General features: G+C 43.4%; 2 protein-coding genes across 3 annotated transcripts in view; both read left to right on the forward strand.

Annotated features, from left to right (window-relative positions):
• The first annotated feature begins 255 nt into the window (after positions 1-255).
• LOC142585703 (MKRN2 opposite strand protein) lies at positions 256-10,995 on the forward strand. Its single transcript, XM_075696668.1, has 4 exons — positions 256-743; positions 1,018-1,067; positions 1,409-1,574; positions 3,062-10,995. Exons 1-4 carry the CDS (start codon positions 526-528, stop codon positions 3,282-3,284), a joined length of 657 nt encoding a protein of 218 aa, XP_075552783.1. The 5' UTR covers positions 256-525; the 3' UTR covers positions 3,285-10,995.
• A 4,956-nt stretch (positions 10,996-15,951) lies between these two features.
• The window catches only part of LOC142585704 (diacylglycerol kinase theta), a 67,156-nt gene continuing 56,696 nt past the window's right edge, over positions 15,952-26,411 (forward strand). For both annotated transcript variants that reach the window (XM_075696669.1, XM_075696670.1), the window contains exon 1: positions 15,952-17,580. In XM_075696669.1, the coding sequence (XP_075552784.1) occupies positions 17,286-17,580 (295 nt within the window). In that variant the 5' untranslated portion in view covers positions 15,952-17,285. The remainder of the gene's footprint in view (positions 17,581-26,411) is intronic.

A 26,411-nucleotide genomic window follows, 5' to 3' on the forward strand; every position in this document is an offset into this window, starting at 1 on the left:
ATAAAAAACGAAAAAAAAAAAGCGGTCATTAGCACGAGACGACGCTCAAACTCAATTTGTGTTTGAACTTCCCGCGTTAGGAAGTATTGCCCTTCTACAGGTGATTAGTATTCAATACGCCAGTAATAAGCAATATGTAGAAGACAACTTTTAAATTAATTCCAGGTTTGATCCGGTCTGTTTTAGTTCGAGTTGTTTTTGTTATCTACGAGGTCATGTGCATTCCTGAGTGGTGTCAACGAGACCTTGTAGATGGCAGCACCATATGCACAACAAACTCGCTCGCCCAACGATATTGTGATTACGGCTACCTTCGAAGTTCGTAACAGGATAAACTGGCTCCCGTTACCGCATCTTCCTGTGCCACTTTTTCGATGGCGGAAAGTGAGCTGAAGCGTATTTGCCTGCGACCCAGAACTTGGCCCAACGGCAGACTGTTGTGCTCTTAACCCACTTGAGCCGTTGCATGGAAGTGACATCGTGACAGATTGTGCATGAAGGCTCGCTGTGCAAACCGGTGAAACCATGGACGACCAGGATCTAGCGATCTTGTGTTTCCAGCATTGCGAGAAGCGAGCCAACGTTTTGTGTCTGCGGCTGCCGAAGTGTTGCCCGATTTGTGGCCTGGAGCTCGAAAACGCCGAACTGCGAGTGCCTCCGTTCAGGATACCGTATCCTTTCAGAAACACGCAGCAATCTCCGTGCTGTGTTGTGATCAAGCCGTCGAAAGGTGACTTTCTGCAGTAAGTGTAACACCCTATTTTTGTGTGACTTTGTGTTTCCTGTGCGCGCTTTATTCTCGCACTTGCGCGCTGTGCATTATGGCTCCCCGAAGAGTTAAATTCTATTTACGTGGCTTCAGCTCGTATGCTCCGCTCATTGTGTGGGCTTCGTGGTTTGTGGAGGGAGCAGGGAGGCATATTTGTGGATAGTTTGCATGCTTACTGCCTTGTTGTAGTCTAAAAAAAAACAAAAAAATGTGAATCCTCTTATTGTCACCTCAACCTTTCTTTGCAGTCTGCATTCGAGCTCACTGGACCTGCACACGGGAGTGACGGACTCCAATGGTAATAAAATTGATACGCCCCAGCTACAGCTCTGCCAAACTAACTTCCTCGATGACAAGTGATGTTGACGTTGCCCGTTAATAGTACGCACCAGATAGCATCGCCTATTCGGGGTTCTTGATCAAGAGCATTAATTGGGGTGTCACATGCCTGATCGATGGCTGTGTTGTTACGGGGTTCTCGTGCATCTTAGCCTTCTTACAGTTGTTCATAGTGCATGTATGGATGCCGCGGCGTACGATATATAGGCGATGTTGTAGACGACTTAGTGAGTAAACAAATTTATCAAAAGCTGAACTTACCGTAGCGCTCACATGTTTGCATTCATTTGTCTTTATTAGGCCAAGTGCACGAGTATGACAAGGAAGGGCTCAAAGTTGCCAAACAACCCATGTGGTCACAGTGCATTGCTGTGCCAGTCATTACAGACGAGGGAACAGCCTGGCATGAATTCTGGGATTACACTTTATCCGTTACTGAAAGCCAGGACGCCTGGGACAGCAAGCGGTATGTTGGCTTATGCTAGTAATATTTTGCGTGTTGACTAACAATGGCCTTGAAATGCAATGATGTATTTGTTTACTTGTGATTTTGAGCACCTGTATTTCCATTTGCTGTTTTTTTCCCTTTGGGTAGTTTTTGTTGTTACGGGGATCAGTTGTGATCGATGAAGTATATTCGAAAGCTTACACATAGCTTCAAAGGCAAAACAGAAAGTCTTTGCCCCTATTTTTTGTTAGCCAAAATAAGGTACATACAGGTAATTACAAAGATACGTACTATTCTATACCTTAAACTATTTTTCCACATAGTCCCCGCACTGGTTCAGACATTTGTCTCATCACAGCACTAAATTTAAGATTCCCCTGTGGCGGAATTCATTGGGCTGACTGTGGAACCACTGTTGGACTGCTGTCTTGGCTTCATTGCTGCACGTGAATCGTTGTCCTGCGAGAAAATTCTTCAGCGGACCGAAAACGCAGAAGTCACTAGGGGCGAGGTCCAGACTGGATGGTGGATGGTCCAGACTCTCCCATTGAAATAACTGGAGCTTGTCAATGCCTTGGCACTGATTTCCACATGTGGTTTCACATTTTCGTGAAGGATACGAATTGCAATCTAACAGCACCACCACCTCACACTTCTCAAAGCGAGACACCTTTCCCCATATGTGGGCTGCATTTCCCTGTGGATGTTTATGGGTGTTTGTCTCTTGCTCTGTTGAAAACAAATCACACTTCGTTGCTTGTATGCCATACACGTGTGAAGCACAACTGCTACCTTCAACAAGTGACAGCAGCGCTGTGCCACAGAGCTGCTGGCTGATAAGGCCGTGCCGGTCCAAGAAAAGTCGACTCCTGGGAATTGATATGTTGGCTTCGCGTTTACTGCCATAATTTGGCTACAAAGAAATAGGGGCAAGACTTTCTGATTCGCCATCGTACAAGTTTCGTTTTTGGTAGTTGCACCCACAGATTTGTGACATTGTGTGTGGAACTGTTTGCTCGCTCATTTAGGGAAACCAGTGCAAATCTAAGCCTGCACGGTCCACAACCTTGCTTTCTTAACTCTTTGGGGGCTGGGCTGTTGTCATATCACTGTATTATCATATCAGTGTCATATCACTGTATTAGCTTCTTGTTTGATACATTTTCTTCAACTCTTATCTTTAAATATCATGGTGAGCTTTGCCATAAGAAGCCTTAGGAATCTATCAATAAAGTACTGAAGTAACAATCACACTTAAAATCCAACTATTTATTTTTCTATATTAACTTAATCATTGTACTTATACACCAAAGGTAGTGATGATCACTGCATGGCTTGTATTTTTTGTGAACCAGAAAAAATATTGTGTTGTACCAAATTAATGAGGGGCTAAAGCATGTGGATTTCGCTCTAATGTGGGATGCCTCACATGTTACTCTACGCCATTGCATACAAGCTCCCTTTCAATCAATTGGATGCCCATTACGTCATTCTTTTCATTCTAGATACAATGAAACGGAGCACAACTGCTACTCCTTTGTGATAGCCTTCTTGCGAAACCTGCAGATACCACAGCTGCGGCCATCACTGAAGGACAAGCTGACCTTCTCCTCTGATTTTCTTGTCCCTAAAACCAGGAATGTTGCCCGGTACATTGCGCTCTACAGAAAACTTCTGCAAGATGGTACATATGTCAAACGTTGCGAGCCCTATCGAACACAGACATAACAGATTTTATTTACTGATATTTCTCGCTAATTGTCATGTGTCGGTTTGAGTATTTGAGCGTTTAATGAGCGTGAATATCAGAAGTGTATAACTGTTGCTTGAAGGAATGCTGACACGCAAACTTTGCGGCCCACTTTTTTAAGCAGCTGTCGACGCCTGAAGTATGGAATGAAGCCTTAATTCCTTGACTGCACCACACATACGTAATTAATTGCAGCACCTCCTATGCAACCCATTCAAAATGAGCACCAAGTGCGGCGTGCTTTGAACAAAAATTAAATGAGACAATTCACGTCACCTAAAGTGGAGGTGGTGTTCTGTTATCATCGCAAACAGCTCAAGAGCGTGCCAGTCAGTTCAGAATGGTAGTTGTGTTGCCGAAAGCTGCCAAATTGGCTTTACCAATTATGCATTTCTCTTCGAAATGCAGGGGAACTTGCTTTGCCCTCTTATCCCACCCGGTGCTGAATGGACTTTGCTTTCGGTGGCATGTTCATAGGGCATGTGTATTTGTCAGTGGTGCCTGATACCATGAGACTGCGACAAAGTTTTGGTGATGTGAATCGTATCTTTTTCACATACGAATCTGCGCTGCACATGGTTGTGTTTTGAACTGGTTGCTTAAATAAGTAGCATGACTAATTATTTGTTGTGCCCTTGAGGAACTGAGGCTCCATAGTGTAATTATTGGGTTGGCACCTATCCAAGGAAGAAAAAAAAAATTCTGTCAGTACTGCTTTAACCAAATTAAACCTGCAAATTAGTTATCAGGTGAAAGTGCACTGCATATAAAATGTACTACTTTATAAATAGCTTGTAAATAATGAAATATGAGAAAATAATGTGATGCTCCTATTCTGTTAAAAGAAGGTGGCATAATGGTTACGAAGCAAATGGGTCTTTAAAGCTTAAACATTTTCAGCTTCTATGCAAATGTGTTGTAGATTAATCTAAACACATACTTTTATCTGTACTTTTGGAAGTTTTATGTCTTAAATATTTTGTGTTCTTTATTCCAAGAATTCACAGAAAGATGCCACATATGCTTTGCTTGGTGTTTGAAGAGAGTTTGGTCAGAGTTGTCGGTCAGAGCTCTTGTTTGTAAGTCACATTGTTTTACGGTGGTTTTGTTTTTATGTAGTGTCCATTCTCATAGAAAAGCGTTTTTCTTTTTGTGTTGGTGGTGGCGTAAAGTTTTTGTTTGATTCAGCATAGTTACAAAATTGTGTGTAACGTTAAAGCGAGACTCCGAGTGATTATTTTACATTTCATACGGACACAAGTTCTTGTGTTATTCTTTGATGCTTACTTCCCGGTGTGCTTCTTGTTTTGTTTACCAATAAGCATCGCGTCACTCTAGCAGCTTGTTTGGTCGCATAGTCAGTGTCACGGGTGACACTTCCAGGGCTAATCCTGCACACACATGAATACCTGTGAAAGTGGAGGGAAGGATGGCTGCCACAGTAGCTGACCTGGTAAAGCACCACATATGTGATGTAGGAGATGCGGGTTCGGCTCCTGCTTGTGGCAAGTTGTCTTTTTGTCCACTTGCATTTCCCTTTTCTTTATTATTTCTATACTTCAATTAAACCAACAACCAACTTTTGTGTGCTTTATCTGTCTTTATCGTCCGTTTTCTTCATATAGCTATGACTAACAAATTTCAAGCCTCTCAGATCCCCATAGTCTTCTTGCTCGTTACTACTGAGTGTTGTTTGACACTTAAAGGGGCTTTGAACCATTTTTCTAACTAATAGATTGGCTTCAGTGCTGTCTCTGTGTATCTGTTTCTTTCTACGTCCTCGTTCAGTCGTACTTATACACTCTATCATGGATTCTAACCAGCTAGCCCGCCAATGTGTTTTAGCCTCACTATTAAACTATGTCATCCCTTGAATCTTATGCTAAAAAAAATATTCACATCCTTCTACAATAACTGAGGTTATCACACCGATACTTGGCTTTCTCTTCCTTTTCGTTTCTCCTAGCATACTGGAAGCTACACAGCGGAGAAGCTATGAGAGCAAAAAAGCCTTGGCCAAAAGTTGAGTGTCATGGTGGCAAAAGTGCTTGTTGCGGCATGCCATGGCAGCCACGATAGACTATGCTACGCACAACGCTGCTGCCATGTCGGAGGCCAAGCATGGCAGATGCAGCTACGTTTAATGTAAAGATGAAATGATTTTTCTGTCTTTTTGAGATTGCAGACAAATACTCTTCATTTATTTAGCTCAAAAATTAGCAATTATGTATTACTGAGAATGTTCTCACGATCACAAAATCGGCAATAGCATCTGCCAGCTGCTTTCGATGATGACATTGCAGATGCAAAAGTAAGCGACCATTCACTGTTTTTGACATGGTATTGCAAACCCCCTGCTGCATTCAGTGCAATAATATTTGGCTCACATGTTCACAGGAGCCTCGTTAACAGATCGGCAACATTTTTTTACTATGTTCGAAAAGTGTTTCAGGGCCCCTTTAATTTTTCTTTGGATGCTTCATTTTCTGGCATGTGCTGCGTTCCTTGCTGGCAGTATGTTCTTGACAGTGCATACTGATGCCAGTGAGATTGTGGTCTAGTTGGCGGAGCATAGGTTTATGAATATATTAGGGTTTTATACAGATGTGCCTGCCTGCAGGCCATATGAATGCATGATGCTGTTGAATGTGGCCTGTATGGTGCTCCTGAGTGTTTACTAACTCCCACTATAATTTACCCTTGCATTGAGCACCTGTCCCCGTCTGAGAAACGCATCACGTTGGGGTCTGTAGAAACTATTGGTTGCATACACTGCCTGGTGACTGACATGAACTTGAGACTCTCCTCGATTGCTGGCTTTACTCTTGGTACAGAATTTCCTTCTCGATAATGCCATTTCAATGGCAACAGACATAATTTAGCAAGACTCTGCAGGAGGTTGACTGCGATGGGGTTTACTCAGTCATGCAAGCATTTATAAAGTCATTAAATTATGAGTTTTTAAATACTGGAGCTATGCCTAGACTGTTGGAGATGCTGTAGTGGTTGACACCGCACTAATTTTGTGACCTGAAATTCTTTGAGTTGCAGTTAGTAGGTAAATGGGTGTCTCTGCATGTTGTCACGATCAGAATGAGGTCGGCAAGCATTTGCACACGCAATGTTCACCTCTGAATCTCTTTCTTGCATAGTCATTATGAGAAGGGGAATAATAATTAAGGATGTTCATACAGTTCATAAGTGCAAGAAGATCATATTTACTTGGCTTTTGCTTACTTGCTTTTCTTGGTTTTGCTCTTTACAAGATAGCACACTTAAAACCAATTTCTGACTCATTGTTTTTTTTTTTTTCATTAAATGAAGCTCGCCACCCTCTAAACCCCCGAAAAAAAAAAAAAACTGACAAGCCTCAGAGTGCCCTGAATAGTTTAGCCTAATAAATAAATTATTAAACAAATTATTAAATAAACAAATAAATAAATTAATCAATAGTAGCTTTTCTATAGTCACTTCCGGTTTCCAGGAGGTTACTCTGTCGTGACGTCATAACGCAGAATGTGCTCACATAGGAGCAGAACATTGTGATGTCTTGACATTCAATGCAGCATACTCAGTTAACTCCTATGCTGCTACTCGCTGTGAGCACCGATGTAGCACCATAGCAGGCAATAAAGCGTGCTGCAGCAAGTCAAAATGTCGCACTGTTTTGCTCCCGTGTGATCGATGACTTCATGACACTAACTCCCGGAGAAATGAAACGGAAAATTGCTTTAAAAGAGCTATTATTTCAAATTAGTTAGGGTGCTCCGAGGCTAGTGAGTATTTTGTCCAGGATCCTGGGTCTTCATTCCGCGAAAAAAATATTAGAGTTACAAAAATCTAACATTATGCCTTTAAATAACAGCCTGAAGATCTGAACTACAAACAGCACTGTCAGTTTCAACTTGCGTGCAGTTTTAAACGTAAGACACTGCATGTTTAATTTTCTTATATTTTGACATTATGAGATAATGTTTGAAATGTTCCCTATATTCTTGTATGTGTACAACATGTACACAATAAATTGCTGCCAGTGTTCATCTTGTCAGTTCTGTAGCACATTCCTCGTTAAAGTGCCTTTTTGGCCATATGAGGTAATATCTGCATATCTGGATATATAATAATGGATATCTTGAGAACATGTTGTGATGAGCTTTACTGTAGACATTTTGCTGCATAATTGATTTATTTATAAATACTACATGAAAAAATACAAACAAAATGAAGACAATGTAAGTTTGTGATATGTCTGGTGCGAAATTTATTGAAAGACATAGAGTTTGACTCTCATGTAAAACTTTTAAGGAGACAAACAGTTAAAGCCTTTTGAGTGTTGTTTCTGTGGTTGTCCAGGGATGTGGTTGGGCTTGAAAATGGACAGTGTGCATTCATTTGGCTCATGGCCCAGACTGGTCATGTCAGTTGATGCGAGAAGTGCTGTTAGTGGGTGCCTGTAGACAAGACACATCGGAAAGAAGCAGGAGTTGCATCTGAACTTATAGCAGAAAGATAATATAAATAAACATGCAGATCTAATGCACATGTTGGAATTTATGTGAAGGAAAGCTTTAGTGAAGCAGATAAGTAAATTCTTTGCAGCTGAGGGCAATGCATACAGTTGTGTTTACCTTCATCCTTTGCAACATGTAGTCTCTTAGAATGCTTGTGTTTATCTACCACAAAGGTCAGAACTTCATTCTCGTTCAGTTTTTATGTTTATACACATTTCTCGCAAGCTATGCTGAAATGCACTCTCCCCATCCAGTAGATGAACATTGTGAGACGTATACCTAGCACTGTGTCAAAGATGAAGGTGATGTATAATGCTTATGGAAGGAAGATGCCTCTGTGGCAATGTGCAGTTGGGAGCCATTCACACTAACCACGGGGCTTTGTTTGCGCATCTGCACTTGGAAAATGGCAACTTGTGCAGGGATCTGTGGGTTTCACTGACTGCCAGAGTAGCAGCATCTGCACATGTATTTCGAAGGCCACAGCAGACAGTACTTTAGGAAACGAAAATGACATTGTGTACATCACAAAGAAGTTGTTCTTGAGAGTATGGCTGTGTTTGCTGTAAGATTTTGCTGTTGTCGCAGTGAATGAGTTCAGAGCCAGAGGAATCACTGAAGTCTGCTGATTTTTTGCACACCCAAAGGAGCAACAAAGAGCGTAGGTGAGAAGGGGAGAAATGTCTTCTGAGATTACAAATTACATGTCGTGGATTGTGGGGATTGAAAACAATAATTTTAATTGCCTGAACTCTTCATAATTCTTTGTGACTCGTAGATTTTTCACCATGTTGATGGTGCTCTAATTTTACTGAATAGTGTAGTAGCTGGCCTCCTTTACTCCTGAAGCTCCTTGTTTGGCATCTGCATTCAAGCCCACAGCTTCTAACTGGCTATCTGTCCTCGTCTCAAAGCTGCTGATATGATTGTCAAAGCAGAAGTTCCCGGCAGCCACCTTGCGCGGTCAGTTGCAGCAAATGTGTTTTGACGTTTGGGTGCATAAAGCCATTAGGACTGGATTCTCAAAAAGCCGATGCTCTACTTGGGGTATATAAGTATCTGGTCATGCTGATGCTCCCTATTTAAAAGACAGAAGTATGTGGGACTCTGCAAGTTTTGCACATTTTTGCCCTGTAAGTCGTACCATTAATAAGTTTCTACAGTATTTTGTTCACATAGTTTTGTGCCATTGAGGTCAAGCTATCTAACACATTGTAGTTACGTGAATGATTATGTTCAATACTATGAAGGCCTACTGAGGTCATATGTAGTTCAACTTAAAGTTCCTAGATTGGCTTTTGCTTTTAAAGCTCATAAAGGGACTTTAGTTCAACTGCTATTTAGTGCAAACAAGTCCACATAAAATGTGGACAGAAGTAGGTAAATGTATGAAAGTGGTCCAGGCTTTTATGGTATTCACATGCCTTATCAGAAGCCCGCTATCAGGCACCACCAGGGACAGGCATGATTGATAGAATCAGCCTGGGGATGCTACAGGTGTCTTGGTCGAATGGGCCTTGTTTGTGCTAAATGACCTCATTATGATCTTAGAAGCACTCAATGCTGGGTGCGTTGGTATTCTATACTGACAAAGAATAGCGCAATAAACAAGGGATGAAAAAGAAACTTGTGCTTCTTTCTTGTCCCTTGTTTATTGCACTACTCTTTGCTATTATGATCGTGGACTGACTAGCTCATTAATAAGTCTTGTGGAACTAACAATGTAGTGCTCTGGGTTCTTAGAATTCATCATGAAAAAACAAAAACAAGAAACAGATGGCATTATTTTACTTTGAACGAGACGTTCAGTGTACTTTGAATCATTTTTATAGTTATGTATGTAAATTGGGAGTTCTTACTTTTTTTAGTGTCATTGCATGTAATGAGCTAAAACAGAAATGTTGTTTAGGTCATCAGTTAACATGGTCAAGTATCCCCTCAAATGCCACTGGACTTTGCCTATTGCCTATTGAACATTTAAGACATTTCTTGCATCTTCAACATCGCCAGAAACCACAGAGCAGCTGAACAGATGAAAAAATCTTGAACTCCTCTGAGATTTTTGTTGCCTCAACAGGTATGGATGCCAAGCCCGAAATTTCAGGAATATTTGAGATGTGTAAAGAACAGTAACTCTTTTATGTACACTGTACTGTAGAAAACAAGTACCTATTTTCAGAAAAATTGCCTAGTGCAAGTAATTATTCTTAAAAACAATAAAAAAGGAGGACACACTATGTGACAACATACTGCCATCATAGCAAAGATGTAGGCATCTATATTGCATCTCTTCTCTACCACGCTTGATGGATGTTGGACTTTTTAAGCACAGGTCCAATAAGAAATGTAATATTATGTATGTGATGAATTTTAAACATGGTTATTTTCATTAGTGCTTCTCTTTTGAAGTGTTATCTTGATGCATACAATTGTACACATTCTGTCTGATGTGGACTGACATACCAGCATGTCTGTTGCACAATTTATAGCTGGACTGTGCAAAATAGAATGACTAAAAAATAACTGCTGGCAAAATAAAATGAAGAAAAAGATATAGGTCATATGGTTGGGCATAAGAGGCCCAAAATTTGCAATTTTTTTATAACTCCTAGTACAAGATATTAGTGCTCGGAAGTGTTTTTTAGTGGGTTTGTTTGAACACGCAGAACATTCGCTTTTCCACATGTATGATTCAAGGGAGTTTGTTGAGTGGGAATTAATGTTGTGAGCTCGTACTGACTTTTATGTTGCCCTAAATACCTTTTGAGAATGGGAAATATATTCAGCTGGTTGATTGTTGCATTAGAATGCACCTTCTTGTGTAGTTGATTTCAAAAAGGTATGGGGCACTTAGCTAACTCCCGTGTGCTAAGAAAGGGGAATTAGACTGGATGCATTAACGATTTTATTGCCGCATGTATTTTGTGCACACACACATTTGTCCCATCATGACTTTTATTTCAAAAGGAAGTTTTTGCTCTTCATTAAAATGTGTTCAATTCATAAAGCCCGGTTCCTCACAACCAAATGGTTGTGGCATCAGTTCATGTGCTTTTGTGTGATGTTTATAATAAAGTGTCATGTTCCCACCTATATTTTTAACAGCCAACATATTGTAAAACACATGTTCACTTTTGAAGGTGTTTGCAATGAATAAAATTGTATTTTTTATAATATCGCACACGCTCTTTTTTCTTTTTGTACTCACACTGCATTATACCATTAGGAAGCTGCTGTAGCAATAAATAAGAGGACAAAGTGATATAACGCTAAGTCACCTGGGTACCTGCCAACTATCCCAAAACTTCAATAACATTAACAAATTCGAGTTCATTGTACACATTTATGAATGTTTTGTCAAATTTTGCAGAAAAATAAACTGTTCGCAAAAAAGTTTCGCCCGCTGGTCTACGACCATACGCTTAATAGTATTCTGCCGTTAAAGGGGACCAGAGAGTTTCGTGCTTTGAGCAAGCTTATTATGAGGAAGCTTTAGCTCGAGCCCAACTCGAGCTAAAGGCGCGGCCTGACCAAATACATATAAAACGCAAAAAAGCTTTTATGAGATAACCCCTGGACCGATTTTAATGAAATTGTTCTTATGATTTTCTTATGATTGTTTCCTTCTTCAAAAGAACCCAGACAATGCACGTACGCATAATAATGTGCCCTGCATGATACCATGATTTAGAAAGGATTATATATTGCAATCCCTTCAACGTAATTCTCCCGGCTATTAAATATGAAGGCATAATTTTTTGTACGCATAAATAACTTAAAAACGATATTTTAAATAATTTCTACTTCTTTATTGCTTGTCGCTAATTCAGGAATGTTCCTGCTTCTCATTATCACATCCTCACATGTTGAACTGTACTCATGCTGCCACTCATGTGCTGTTTGCATACAGCCTTTGCATTTTATTGTTCTTTAAACTTCTTTTTTTGCTTAATGCTCTGTGTGAATATTCTAATTATTATTTTATTTTATTATTTTTGTATAATAATAACCATTACCAAATCTGCGATGTGCTATCTAATTGTTACGCATTCGGTGCCTTTTAAATCTTTACGTTCGTGTCCATTTGTATACAATTGCCTTGTGGGGGTTTATACGCCTTGTCAAGCTGTCGATTAAGCATTTAGTCCATGTTCCTTTCCAGGATTAAGGTTTATATTTGGGCCTGTCGGTGTGCTATTCGTACAGTTTACGTGTGGCGCATTGCGGACAAGAATTTACAAAACGAAATAACATTACCGTGTATCTGCCATCCTTGTCCGTAGCGCGCTATGTAATTTATGCTTTTCGGCATGTTTACCGGTAAAATAAGCATGAATTAAACTGAGAAATTAATAGCACAGTGTTCTGCAAAGTGGTGAAGACGAATCATAATAACTGTATTTTAATGCGTTGAGCCTTGCCTGCCCATCGTCAAGCGGGCTTCCTTGAGCAATGCCCGATCGTGTTCTTGTTTTCATTGTCAAGGCAATTTAGTCAGTTGAAAGTGAGCAACAACGCTTTACTCGGGTTGTTCATTAGCGTGAGGGAAGTGTTTGAATCTTCCTGCGTGTCTGCCGTTATTCGACTTGTTCGTCTCTATTGAATGTATATGCTAAAAAGAAAAATAGTCTCTATTAAAGGGATGAAAGAGAAAAATATTCTGACAGAACTCATCTCACGGTGAACTCACCTCACAAAAACGCCCGCGTACTTTGATTTAGGGGCACGTTAAAGAACGCCCAGGTAGTCAAAATTAATCCGGAGTCCCCCAATATATGCCATGACTCGTAACCAGATCGTGTGCTTGGCACGTAAAAACATCCTAATTCAACTTCACCCTAGAGAATGCTAATCGCATTGGTAAGTTGCGCTGTATTAGTAAATTACCCTTTTCTACGATACCCACAAAGCAACTCATCGTGAGAGGAGGCTTGGAGAGTCGGAAAGGACGCGATATCGAAGGACTGGTGGCGACGCCGCTTTGAATTTCCCGCACCTGCACGCCGTGACGTCATGAATTTCGACAGCGCCTGCTCGGGCCTATATTTAATTTTTTTTTTGTATCGGTAAATATGAACCACATCATATTCTAAAGGAGCCAATTGCCCTACCAAAAAATCTCATATGACGCATATCCGATGGTCTCGTATAACAATATACGGGAACGCATATTAAACATTTGCGCTCGTATGAAATTGTTGGATGTGTGGCATGCGTCTCATGCGGGATTTATTTTTGCTAAGAAAAGACTGGATTTGGGAAGTTTTGATAACACTTTGCTGCGCCACAGAAGTCCAGATAAGAGAGGGTGCTTTCGAATCTGTGACGTCACACCGACATATACCGACGTCGCGGTTTCGACACGGGAAAACAAAAATGGTAGTTTGGCTTTGACATGTTTTTCTAGTGTTCAACCTTCGACTGCGAAGTCAATGAAATAGAGCTTTAGAAGCCTGTGTTATCAATCTTAACTAATTTAGTCTTTCTTTTTAGTGCACCTCCAACTTCAAAAAAAAAAAAAAAAAAGCCTACTGCAGAAAGGGAGCTGCTGAGCCAGCGAGAAGGGAAATGTGGTTTGCTTATCTCGCGACTTGAAAGGATTCACTGTGCCGGATTATTTGCGGTTTCCTGAAGCACAAACAGAGCTTTATTGTGCACCGGCTTTATTGTATTTCGCCTCCATCGGAATGGGGGCTGGGACGGCCTGGAGTCGAACCTAAGACCTCGTGCTCGGCAGCACTTCGCCAGAGCAACAGAGCCATCGTGGTGGGTAACGTGAAGGATTTGTCTATTGCTGCAAAAGTTGTTTGGTATAACTTGATATATGAAACGAAGTCGTCTAGAAGTAGCGTTATTTATTGAGTTAATAAAAGCCAATGACCATTGGCGATGAATCTGCCTCCTGTAACGTGCGAAGTACGCTGATACGCAGAACGATTAATCGCATAAGTCACCCGCCTTGGTTTCATAGTGGCTTTGTCGTTGCGCGAGCTATGGAAAGAAGAATGATGGGTGTAACGTTAAGGGACAAGAAGAGAGCAGATTGGGTGAGGGAACAAACGCGAGTCAATGACATCTCAGTTGAAATCAAGAAAAAGAAATGGGGGGCATGAGCAGGGCATGTAATGAAGAGGGAAGATAACCGATGGTCATTAAGGGCTACGGACTGGATTCCAAGAGAAGGGAAGCGTAGCAGGGGGTGGCAGAAAGTTAGATGGGTGGATGAGATTAAGAAGTTTGCAGGGACAACATGGTCACAATTAGCACATGACCGGGCTAGTTGTATGGGATAGGCCTTTTCCCTGCAGTGGGCGTAACCAGGATAATGATGATGATGATGATGATGATGATGATGATGATGATGATGATGATGATGATGATGCGTTGCTGAGCCGGAAGGCGCGGGATCGAATCCCGGCCGCGGCGGCCGCATTTCGATGGGGCGAAATGCAAGAACGTCCCTGTATCGCGCATTGGTTTAAAGATCCCTAGGTGGTCAAAATTAATCCGGGCTCCTGGATTAAACCCCGGAACTAAAAAGAAATAAATTAATAAATCACATATAAGTGCACAGTGATAGAGTTTTATGAGGTGCAGTTTGGAGTCTGCGTTGTTGGCTGGCCCTCGTATAAAAAAACGAAGAATTGGGGGCCTGTCGCGCTTACGCTGCTAGTAATGTAGTGTATATATTATTATTGGCTCACACGTTCTGCACTATATACCCAGTGAATAAGCGCCTGATATTTTGCTACAAGCTTTCTAATCTATCTGAATAACGCGCAGTAGCCTATCATTACGAGCTAAAAATAATATCTTGTAGCACGATTTGGGGCCTCAGAAACGAGCATAATTTTTAAAGAAAAGATGAGGGCTTGCTATTTCTTCTACTATATGTCAATGCCGACCAGACATCAGGTAAGGGCGGCGAGGCCTGACCTTTTATTGTGCTATCTTCCTTTTTGTATGTAGACACGGACGTGGTAAACATGACAGCACGCCATCCTGTTTAGACTGCGCGTGAAGCAATTTATTTTGTTTGTCTACTGTTACATAGAAGTTACAAGGAAATAGATTGCGCAGCCTTGTGTTACAAAAAGAAACCGTGCCCATCTCCACGGAATGCATATGTGCGCGATTTTCCCCACGAGCGATTCGTTTCGTTTGAAGGAATATTCCTGGTTCTGAAAGTTCTGCTTTCCCGCAATTAATTTGTACTTGCTCTGATTGTTCAGTTTTGTTACCTATCAATGAGTATCTGACGTACGCGATTAGCGTACGTCGTGACTCGGCCTTCACGAATCCGATCGAGTACAAGGCTTGTGAGGCTGGCTTCTACAAATAGCACTCCATTTATGCGGGAAAGTATCCTTACAGTTAGTGACACTCGTCTTATATTATTTTTATTTTCCCCCTTCTTGTTCGTACGTTGTTCACAGGAAAAGTTACGCTTATTTTATAAGAGGTTCGCGAATGAACTGTTGTATAGTAAAACTTTAGCTAGTACGATGAGGTTAAGTTCTACCCACTTTCTGGAAAGAGCACAGAACATCGTTGCATTTTTCGAATAACGCGAGTTCTGGCGTATGGCCCCCATGGCACGCATATCTATTACTAAGGGTTAAAACGTGAAAATATTCAAGGTTTACAACTTTCTTTACTAAATTATTAGGATGTTAAACGCCAACAGTGACTACAATCGATATTTGCAGTTTTGTTTATTGCATAAGAGGCGCGAGTGAGCCTTTGAGTGAGCGAATCAAAAAGTGGTTAGTGCTGGATATACGCGAGCTTTTTGCGCAGGACTGTGGTACCACATACTGCCCACCGCGCAAAGCGAAACTGTTTGACGTAATTACTGACAACAGATTGAACGTCGTGATAATGATGGTTAACTTTGTAGCAGAACCGTCTCGACGGCTCTGTAGGGGCAAACTAGATAAGTTTGCCGAGGCAGAAAGAATGAGGTCGCAGGTAAGCTAAACGGAGCTCACTGCCAGAATGCGGACTCGACAAGAACGGAACTGTCGCGCGCCGCTAGAACGCGCCGGCAGGCCCCGCGTTCACCGCGGACGCAGAGCGAGAGAAGCCATCGTTCTCCTCTCCCGAAGCGCTTCGTCCGCAGCGCCCCCTCGCCGCGTTCTCTTTCGCGGCTCTGCTCCGCGGATCAGGCCCGAGAGAGTGGGGCTCTAGCACACCGGTGTATTATCGGCACCGTTGCGCGTGTGTTTTGGGATGCGAACCGGCCGCCCGCCCTGGGATTCCTGCCGCGGCCCGATGACCGAACTCTGACGGCTTCCCCGTGTCGCCGAGCGGGGCGTCGAGAAGACCTCGCGTCCCATGAGAAGACCGGAGCGTGAGCGCCCCGCAGCAGCACCGAGCGCCGCCGCGGTGGGCCTCTTCGATCCCGTGGCTGCTCTGCTGCTCCTCCGTCGTCGACCGCACCGATGTGCGCCGGGCCGGCCTGCCGCTGTGCGCGATTGAACCGACGCCGCCGCCGGCTCTGAACAAGATCCGAGCCCTGAGGGGAAACTGTGCGCTGCCCCCGGCTTCGCGACGTGACGTGCCTGTTTTGCCCGCGATTTCCTTTCGCTACACATACGCGCACAGCCTCGCTTCTGCTTTTCGTTTCCTCGGCCGCCTCCCCACCCCCTCTACTCGGCGTATCCTCCCCTCCCCCCTTCCCCAAAATTTCCCGCTCGCGTTGGTGTGTGCGGTGCTCGTACGACAAGGATGGCCCGTAGAGATCGGCCGGCAAGAAGGCCCCCTCGCAAGCCTGCGACGCCGAAACGGCAGCACCATCCCGGCGTTGCGTTCGGGAGTCGCGCGTCGACCCGTGGAGCGGCCACTGCAGCGGCGGCCTCCGGCGGCCTGCCCGAAGGCGCTAACCCTCGTCCCAAGCTCCAGCGCCGCTAAGCCTGTGCGAGCCGCGGTCTGCCGTTGGCCGTCAGCGGTCGCCGCCCGGCGGGACTCGGGCCTCACAGACGACGGCCCTGTGGGCCGACCGCCGCTACCGGGACTCGAGGGGAAACCACGCTAGCAGAGTGTACGCTTTTAGGCCTGACTGAGAAGAAGGGGGGGAGGAGGAGGCGGCTCTCCGCCGTTTTGTGTTGTTTCTTTCCGCCCCGTCGGAGACCGGTGGCCGCGGGGGCGACGCGCGTGCTCAAGCCTCCCGGCGGCCGCGGTCCTCGCGTCGGCGTGTTCGCCCGGCGGTACCTGCCGCAGAGCACGGCCGGCGGCGCTCAAACGGTGCGGTGACATGGCAAGCTGGCGTCGGGCCGGGGACTGACGCGTCCCGCCGCCGACAGCCTCCGCCGCCGGGTCGGGTGCGTCGCGTCGTCGTCGTCGGACGCGACATCGGCGTCGTCCGTCTCCCGCGGGGTTTCAAGACGCCGCTGGGACGCGGCCCTGTCATCGCCACCGGCTCGCTGAGCGCAAGCGGTGGCGAGCTGCTTTCGGTGCTGCAGAAACATGGCTTCGTCGGCAGCCAGGCCTAACATGGGCGTCGGTTCGAGCGAGCCGCAGCAGTGCTCCGAGCCCGAAGAGGAAGCCAGTCCGACGTCGGCCGCTGGCGCTGAGGGCTCCTCCTCCCAGCAGCAGGACGAACAGCAGCAGCAGCAGCAACAACAACAACAGCAGCAGCACCCGGAGTACGAGACAGGCCACGGCCACTACTTCACCAAGCGGACTTTCCACAAGCCCACGTACTGCCATCACTGCACCGATATGCTCTGGGGACTCATAGGTCAAGGGTACATTTGCGAAGGTACGTGATGTTTTACCGCTCTTTAATGCCGCGAAAACCGGTATTCGCTCAACGCGCTGCGTTACCATGTATCGCTCTTTTCTAGCATTGGAAGCAGCTATAGTCTGCCACGCCGGTCGCTTACGGATGCCCTGTGCTCACGCACTGCCGTACACTTGTGCCAAGTATACTTTGTGCTCAGGAGCACACGTGGTTCAGCGCTTGTGTAAGGATTACAGGATGAACGTACTCGTCACCGAGAAAAGCTTTCGCGAAGGCTAGACAAGCATCTCCGATCGTTAGGCCTAGGCGACACGTTGAGCCCAGGCATTTAAGTAAGTTGTTCATAGACGAATAACTCGTACTGTTGCTCATTGAAATGCTTCGTGTACTGAATTCACTGGCAGGAAACAGTCGTTCAAGGTGGTTGTTTTTCTTTCCGAGAATGATGCTAACCAAAATGCTGAAGCTGTGCAAGCGCATGTTTGTTGGACTAAAAGGACTTGAGTGCAGGTATCAAATTCACGGCGTGTGTGGTAGTAGCCGGCATTTCAAGGTCAAACAGGCCGAGCGCAAAACTTGTGAACGCATAGTTTAGCTTTACTTTTGTCCATCAAGACTGTCCACGATATTAACAAGTCCAGGCTATAGGCCATGTGGTGCCTTACCGCAATGTTACTCCTTTAATAAGTGTTTATTGGGGACGGAAACATTGCGCGCACGAAAGTAAGCAAGCTGTATGTAAATGTACCATGCATGCACACGGCTGCACTTGGCGTTGCACATTTAGGATGGCTAGCTTAAGCCTAATTTCGGAGCATTGCTTCCCGGCATGACATTGTGATCTCTCGCCCGAAAATAGTGTTCTTGGGGAAATCTTCACAAACCAATTTTCTCAGCACGGGTAACCTTATCAATTATCCATTTACTGAAATCCTTATCAGTATCTTTTGTACTGTTTCAAAAATGCCACCCCAACACATTGAGGGCGCTATAAGGAGCTGCAAGGGTTCCACTGTCATCTGCAGATACAGGGAGTCAGTGGGAAAACGTGCGATTGCTTACGAATAGTAAGCTTCTCAAGAGCATACGTGTACCGCTGGTTCTTATCTTTCTTTCGCATTACATATATACAGCAACATCGCAGCTTTCTCAGAGTGCGGTTTGCTTCTGATCGTGGAAACCGGTGGCTGAGAGCTACGACGTTTATTTATAAACCAGCCCAGCGCCCATGAAAGCTTTCGACTGTCGGGTCACTACGTATGTATCGGGCTAAAGTGTTACTCGCCGTCGGCCAAAGTTTACTCCCCGCTTAACAGCCACGTTGCTAAAAAAAGAACACGCTTCAGTGCATTCACTTGCCAACGCAAGCTGTCCTTTCAATATTTTGGAGACTTGACAACTCGCATCGTTCGCACTAACGTATGGTGTCGTTATGCAAATGAGCACGTTGTCTGCTGTGGGGAACAGGGAAGTCTAAGCAATATCTAAATTTAACGCGACACTGTCTCGTCTGCGTGTGAAATACAATGTTTTCTTTGGAGAACCGAGGTTGGCCATTCCTGAAATATAGGACGCAAAAATGTGTCGGATCACTACTTCCTGCTTTCGTTGTGGACTACATTGATTGCCCTTTGCTCCCGAGAGATATTGCCATTTTCCTATGGTTTTTGCAGCCTACATGTTGCGAGATAAATTGTCTTGTGTGGTACACTTTCTTTTCTCTGTTGGCTATGATTTGTATGTACTACTAACAAATACAGTGCTCTTTTCTTTATGTTTTATGCGGGTTGAGTTATGCTTTATACAAGCTACTAATGGGCCGCAGAGGTGTCGTTGCTAGAAAAACCGTAATAAAGTTAAAGACAAGGCGACGGCTGACGTTGATTTCTTTTACATTGCTTTGGAAAAAAAAATAACATGCTTCTCATGCACTCATAGTTGTGTACTTTTCCTTCTGTACGACTCATGCTCATCACCACTTCGTCCATATCACTCGCGCTTATAATCCGTTGATGCCGTGTGCTCGCTTCCTAAAAATCAGACTGCTACCACTCCGTGTGTGCTATTTATTTTCCTCATTTCTCTATGGCTCTAATTCTCTGCTCTTTTCTCTCTAGAGTAGGCAGTTGTCGCACCCTTTATGGTGGCCGCAGACATCCAGCGCTCTTTGCTCTTTTTGATGGTTTGTGATTGTTGCTACGTTTGTAAGAATCAATCAATCAATCAATCAATCAATCAATCAATCAATCAATCAATCAATCAATCAATCAATCAATCAATCAATCAATCAATCAATCACGTTTTAATAATAATAATAATAATAATAATAATAATAATAATAATAATTGCACTTAACAACGTCGATGCTTTGGTAGTTGTTACTGAGGGTTTATCTTGGTGCGAACAGTTTGATCAACAATATACAGACATTGACTGACAAGGAAATAACGGAATTGCTGGATATGTTTAGAAGTGGTCTGGCTTAACTGTACGTCTCTATAAAGGCATTTAAAATAGAATAGGGATTCTTCTTATTCTTATTTTTATTCCCTTTCTGCTGCTTTGCTTGTTCTGTATATCTAAATGCCCCGAACAGAAACCTATTCGGCATGTACGTCAGGTTAAGGTGCTCCTAGGCAGGCGTATTGTGATATATTTTTTTGATCACTAGCTCGTGAAATTTGCGTGAGCGAACAGAAACTTTGTATTATGTTACTGTGGAAATGAATTTGACTTGTATCTATTATTGTGTCAATGAAATTATCGAAAGCAGGTGTCACAACGTTCGCGATTCAAAGTATGATTTCCCTAACATATGCTAAACTCAGCTGGAGGGGCACGGGAGCGCACAAGAGATATCGTGCGGAACAAAAACAGTAACTTAATTTTATGTGAAAATCATCAGTACCAGCATTATCACCGCTTATTATAAGAACCGTCATGCACCACCATTAATGCAGTTCACGCAATATTCGTCTCACCAGTGTCTTCAGCTCTTTGCTTAAGGTGTGGGCGACCTAGTCAGTCGAATATACGCGTATACTTTATCTCCTGGCTCCAAATGACGACAATTCCTAATATTCTGTCAGAGAAAACAAATGCTTAGAATGAATTGGGGGTGAGGCTGTTAAGCCGGTACTTCGGGCAGGTTTCAGACAAGTTTTTGTAAAGAATACCAGACTATCGGAAATGTCTAGCTGGCGTAGAATGGTGTAAAACCACATGCTCGAATTGCGATAAGAAATTACACGGTACAAGAAGGAAGCACCGACACTGCTTCATCTTCGCCATCCACCACTACGAAACACAGTGTGCGGTTCTGGTTGAATCGGCAACCACGATCGAAGTTCTGGGAAATTTTCCTCAATTGTGGGCCTTCTCTGTCGAGAAAACCACAGAGCCAGAAGAGAGCGTAGTAATGACGTTGTGGTTACGCTCACAAGCTCATCCGCGTACGTCGCGCTGTGCTATAGTGATAGTGGCGCCGCCACGTCTTAGATACGTCATACACTGCGGGTTGCCCATGATAATTACGATGTTCTCGCCGGTGTCACGTAGCCTCGCCGACTTGGCGCAGCGTAGAACCGCATTCATCTGCACTCAACTGACAAAGCTATTCAGACACAAGTTTTGCATACGCCGCAGGTCGAATCGAGGAGCGAACGGTTGACCCATTAGTACTACGCCGTGCGCCCTTTGGTGCGGGTCACGAACTCATCAGCACCAACGTGACCTCTGAGGACCTATGCGAACGTCCACATACGTCTGGGCGTTGTATTCACCACTGAGTACTCCTCCTTGATCGGCATGACCGATGGCGCCGATTGCAATGCAAGTGGTTGCGAAGAATATAGAACACCTTCTAACGCTACTGCCCATCCTTCGAAGATGAAAGGCCTGCCGTCCGCACCAGCTGGACGGAAGAACTTTCTCGCTGAGCAAGATCCCGGGACCATGGTCTCGCAATATCACAGCTGCGGAAGGCCACAAGAGCGCTGCTGCAATTTTTCGAAGGCAACCATACTGGGGCGACCGTCTCTCACACAGCATTGATGATTAAATTCTCAATTCTGGTTCGTCTTTCTGCCTTTCATTGCTCTCTCTCTGTCTATATATATATATATATATATATATATATATATATATATATATATATATATATATGGACAGTTTAGCAACATCTCTAAAGGCCTTTCTTCTTTCTAGTGAAGCAGGTGGCCACGTTTATGTAAAGACAGCCCAACGGGCTTATGCAATGACACTTTTTGTCCGCTATTGCATATGTACTTAGCTAGGAAGGCAGGGCTTCAAACAGACTGAAAAAGTGAGACTTGAAAACCACTTTATTCTATAAGCAGACGATTGTTAGATGCTACAGAAGAGCAATTATGGTTTGTCAAAGCAGTCTGGGAGTTCAGGAAACTTGTAAGCTGAAGTTGGAAATAAAAAAATTGATGGCCTGAGTTAATAAAAAAAAACTCGGTTTCTGAGTAGTCGCTGTAATTTTGCTTTTTCTTTTAGACGCAAGAGAGTTCATTCAGAAAAGTTCAGTGATTGCCTAATGAGGGAATTTGTGTGCTTCACCTGTACCTGAATAGAATAGTCATAGTTTGGCACGAGCTAAATAAAGCTTGCTATCTAACCTCTAATGCTGCGCAAGTACTGGTATTCGCACACCTATTGCGATGCTTTAGTAGGTAGTAAAAAATGTGACACATACGATGATAATGTAATCAGAAGTATCTTGTGCAGCCACTTCGAGGCATGGAATATGTAGTTGTGTTTTAGTGGCAAAATTTGGTTACGAATGCCAGGATGTAAAGTAAAAAGAAAACTATTTCCACATCAGCTAATCTCTAAAGTTTAGGAACGGCACCACATTCTCAGTTTTGAAATCAATCAATCAATCAATCAATCAATCAATCAATCAATCAATCAATCAATCAATCAATCAATCAATCAACTAATCAATTTGGTTTCTTTTTCAAAGTGAAAAGAGGAGACAGGACGAAAAGCTGAAACAGGTTGACGAGGGTCCTGCCCTCTTTTACAGTCAACAGCCTGTGTAGCAAACAGCATCTTTCCTAAAACAACCTAATAGACGTTCGAAAAATATTCACAGCTTAGAAAAATCGCAAGAAAAGACACAAAAATTATCAATATCATATTTCGCATAGCATAAATCAGCTTAAATCATAGCATAAACCAGCGCAAATCTGAACAGCTTGATTAGTGCGACGCTTTGAGACCGAGTAGATGAAAACCAGGGCGTGAGTTTTTCGTTGTAAACATGACGGGAAGTATTTTTTTTTTTCAATATATCTGCCCTAAAGTGAGCAGTAAGAAAGGCTGTCGCTTAAGTGAGATATTTCGCTGGAAACGCATCACGCGCCACAAAATCGCACTTATAGAATATTCTGCTGTTTGGAGTACATAGTGGACATCAATTGATAGACGATTATTGATAAATTCACCCATTATGTGGCGTTGCTTATTTACATGGTTTTGTCGTTGCTCTGGTTAAATCTCGATGCAGTTTCTGACATTCATTTCTTAGTCCTTCAGGTAGTGATGACCGGAGTACTTTGTTGAGCTACCTTTGTTTCATCAAATTTGACTTTGGGTCCTTCCAAATACTTATAAGTGTTGGAAGTGGAGGCTGTCGTCAAACATACAAAGTGAATGAGTTAGTGGGGCTACCTTTCCTTTTTAAAACCTGAACGTATAATGTCGGTTCACTGTATCTAAAGCACACGGGTCTGTTAATAGAATGGTGAATTATATTTCACGTATTCCTTTATTTACTTTGCTTTCTGTGATTTAATCGTTTGATTCTTTCAGTTAGGCCCGTTCTTGGCCAATCCTCCAGAATGCGTATGTCCCAGTGTGACACAAGAGGTACAGAATCCAAAAATATTGCTTGATAGGTGTCGTACTTTTCTGCGCGCGCACCTGGTATCACCGTTCTTATCTCATCAAACATCATTCATCGCATTCGTCCTCGCCACATCGCTACGAATACGTCTCGCACTATGCACCCGCCTGATTTGTAGTTTTAATTTAGGCATAGCTGGTGAACGACGCCGTGCATAAACCTAAAAAAGAATTTCGATATGATAAAGCTGCGACATTCGTGGTAGAGTATAAACATAAACATTGCACGATATTACACCTTTGCATAGGATGAACGGAAAAAAAATTGCACGCTTCGCGGTTAGTTGTAAATCATGTCATTCTCCACTGTACCAAAGCTTAGATTAACATAGGTTAGAACATGTGTGTTGGATCAGCATTTTTTTTTTATTCCTCATGTTCTCTGGTACGCATCATCTTGGCAGCCGACTGGTATAGGTATAGGAAGAGGCATACGCGTTGGCTTCTCTTCGGCGCTTTTGAAAGAGAACAGGTTGGCCATGCGAAGCCGAGCCAACAAGCAGCTATCCACTTCAAGTATACCTATCGGATATACATATAAGTAGCGCGGTGTTAGAAAAAATGGCTAACCCACAAATAAATGAAGAACTGAGTGATAAGTACATCAATGCCACGCATTTTGAATACGGCTCGATCCACAGAATGAATGCATTCTCAACATCAAGTATTGATTCATTCTTCACGCACGCACGCATGCACACGCACGAAATGGAGAAGGAAAAAGCTGATTGCCACCATTTTTGTCAGCATTACACCTTAGATTGCCAGCGAGATACACACGTCTAACTAACTAACTAACTAACTAACTAACTAACTAACTAACTAACTAACTAACTAACTAACTAACTAACTAACTAACTAACTAACTAACTAACTAACTAACTAACTAACTAACTAACTAACTAACGAATTAATTAATTAATTAACAGAAAGATTACTTATGCACAACAACTAAGTAAACGAGTACACGATTTCAGGTTGCATAAAAAGAAAACTATTATATCGACGAAAGCAAGAATACACACCAAGTTACCATATTTAGAAACAATAGAGCACGGATATATCTAAGCATCTCCAGCCGCGAAAAGCGACGGAAGAATTCTACAAAGCTACGAGGCGATGACGACTTCCGCGACAGCCAGTGTCTATGACGCTGCGCTATTGAACTTGAGGTCGCGGTGGTCGCATTTCGCTGGGGGCGAAATGGAAGAACGCCCGTGTGCTTAGATTTAGGTGTACGTTAAAGGATCCCATGTGGTCAAAAATCATTCTGGTGTTCTCCAGTACGGCGTGGCTCATAATCAGATCGTGGCTTTGGCACGTAAAATCCCCAGAATTTAATTAATCTTTTTTTAAAGGCGACAAACCCGCAGCTTGTCCTTTATTAGATACACACAGACGTAGTACACATAGTACACACATAGTACACACATAGTACACACAGACAGACTGCAGCGGACTATCACTGTGCCCTACAATCTCACTTTGTGCATGCTCTGAACACCTTTATTGCGAACTCGTGTGCTCACATTTTATCCAAGGTGGTACTCCCTGCTTCTTGTCAACGCTTCCCCGTTCTCCTTTGTTCAGTCGTTACGATAACGGCTGGTCTCGAAAATGTGTTCCGTTTACGCCAACACCGAGCCGTGTCACTTGCGATGGCCTGTTAAATATCTCTGATATCCCAAGAAAATGAGACGCGAACTGTGCGTTCCGCGTACCTCCCCGACCCGGTCTAATGCCTAAGCTCTCTAACGACTTCTAGCCCGACTGCTATACATAGACCCCGACCCCCTGCACGCTCGAGTAGCAGCGCTCGGCTGCACGACGGGCGCTGCGCCAATCTAATGACGGTAACTAAGAGACGCAGATTGATGGTGCACGGAAAGGAAGGAGGTCGAGAGCGACGCGAGGCGTATGCCTGAGGCCCCTCTTCCCTCTTGAGGCGTGTTCATTGTCGAAAAGGGGTCAGTGTCTTTCGCACGAAAAAGAAAAAAAGAGCGGGGAAGGTTTGTTGCAGACATGTAAAGGCGAAAACTGAGGATGAGCTGTACTTAATGTGGAGTATAGAATGAATTGCCTCATTTCACAACTGCCGGATATAAAATGAGGCACTCACTCACTCACTCACTCACTCACTCACTCACTCACTCACTCACTCACTCACTCACTCACTCACTCACTCACTCACTCACTCACTCACTCACTCACTCACTCACTCACTCACTCACTCACTCACTCACTCACTCACTCACTCACTCACTCACTCACTCACTCACTCACTCACTCACTCACTCAGGACGTTTCTCCTAAAACACTGGAAATACATGTAATCTCGAAATTTCACCTATCCCAGCTTTCTGCCATACGACAGTCAATGAGAAAACAGTGAAGAGTGACCGAGTGAACGAATTTGTGTGATTATTATATTGGCACGTGGCATCCCCGTAGTATCATTGATGATTGCATATAATAAATGAGAATAAATCTATGGAACCGAAGTGGTTTGGTTGGGCACATCATCATCACTAAGGCAGAGCAGACGAAATGGTTGGAATGATAATGAAAGCAATATATATATATATATATATATATATATATATATATATATATATATATATATATATATATATATATATATATATATATAATTTTCTGCTACAAAATCGGAAGTGACGACGTCAAGGCAAGCTTCATGTCATCGACTTCGCAGTATTAGGGCTCATTTCGGCTCTTCTTCTGCAGGAAATGCAACAAAAGTTTACAGGTTTTGTGTTAGTTTATCTTCAAATGCACCAGAATATAATTTATTAATTTGAATAACCAAACAGCAAAGGTACCTCGACCGGATATAGCTGCACTCTTAGACGTCAGTTTGAAATAATTTCGTCACCTGCTTTTGCGTTCTACGTGCT

The sequence above is a fragment of the Dermacentor variabilis genome, chromosome 6, assembly GCF_050947875.1.
Source record: "Dermacentor variabilis isolate Ectoservices chromosome 6, ASM5094787v1, whole genome shotgun sequence".
Classification (NCBI taxonomy): Eukaryota; Metazoa; Arthropoda; class Arachnida; order Ixodida; family Ixodidae; genus Dermacentor; species Dermacentor variabilis.

Coding starts and splice junctions, on each gene's coding strand:
- LOC142585703 (XM_075696668.1), top strand. CDS start 526: ATGGACGACCAGGATCTAGCGATCTTGTGTTTCCAGCATTGCGAGAAG. Junction 744..1,017: donor TCGAAAGGTGACTTTCTGCA/GTAAGTGTAACA, acceptor CTTTCTTTGCAG/TCTGCATTCGAGCTCACTGG. Junction 1,068..1,408: donor GGGAGTGACGGACTCCAATG/GTAATAAAATTG, acceptor TGTCTTTATTAG/GCCAAGTGCACGAGTATGAC.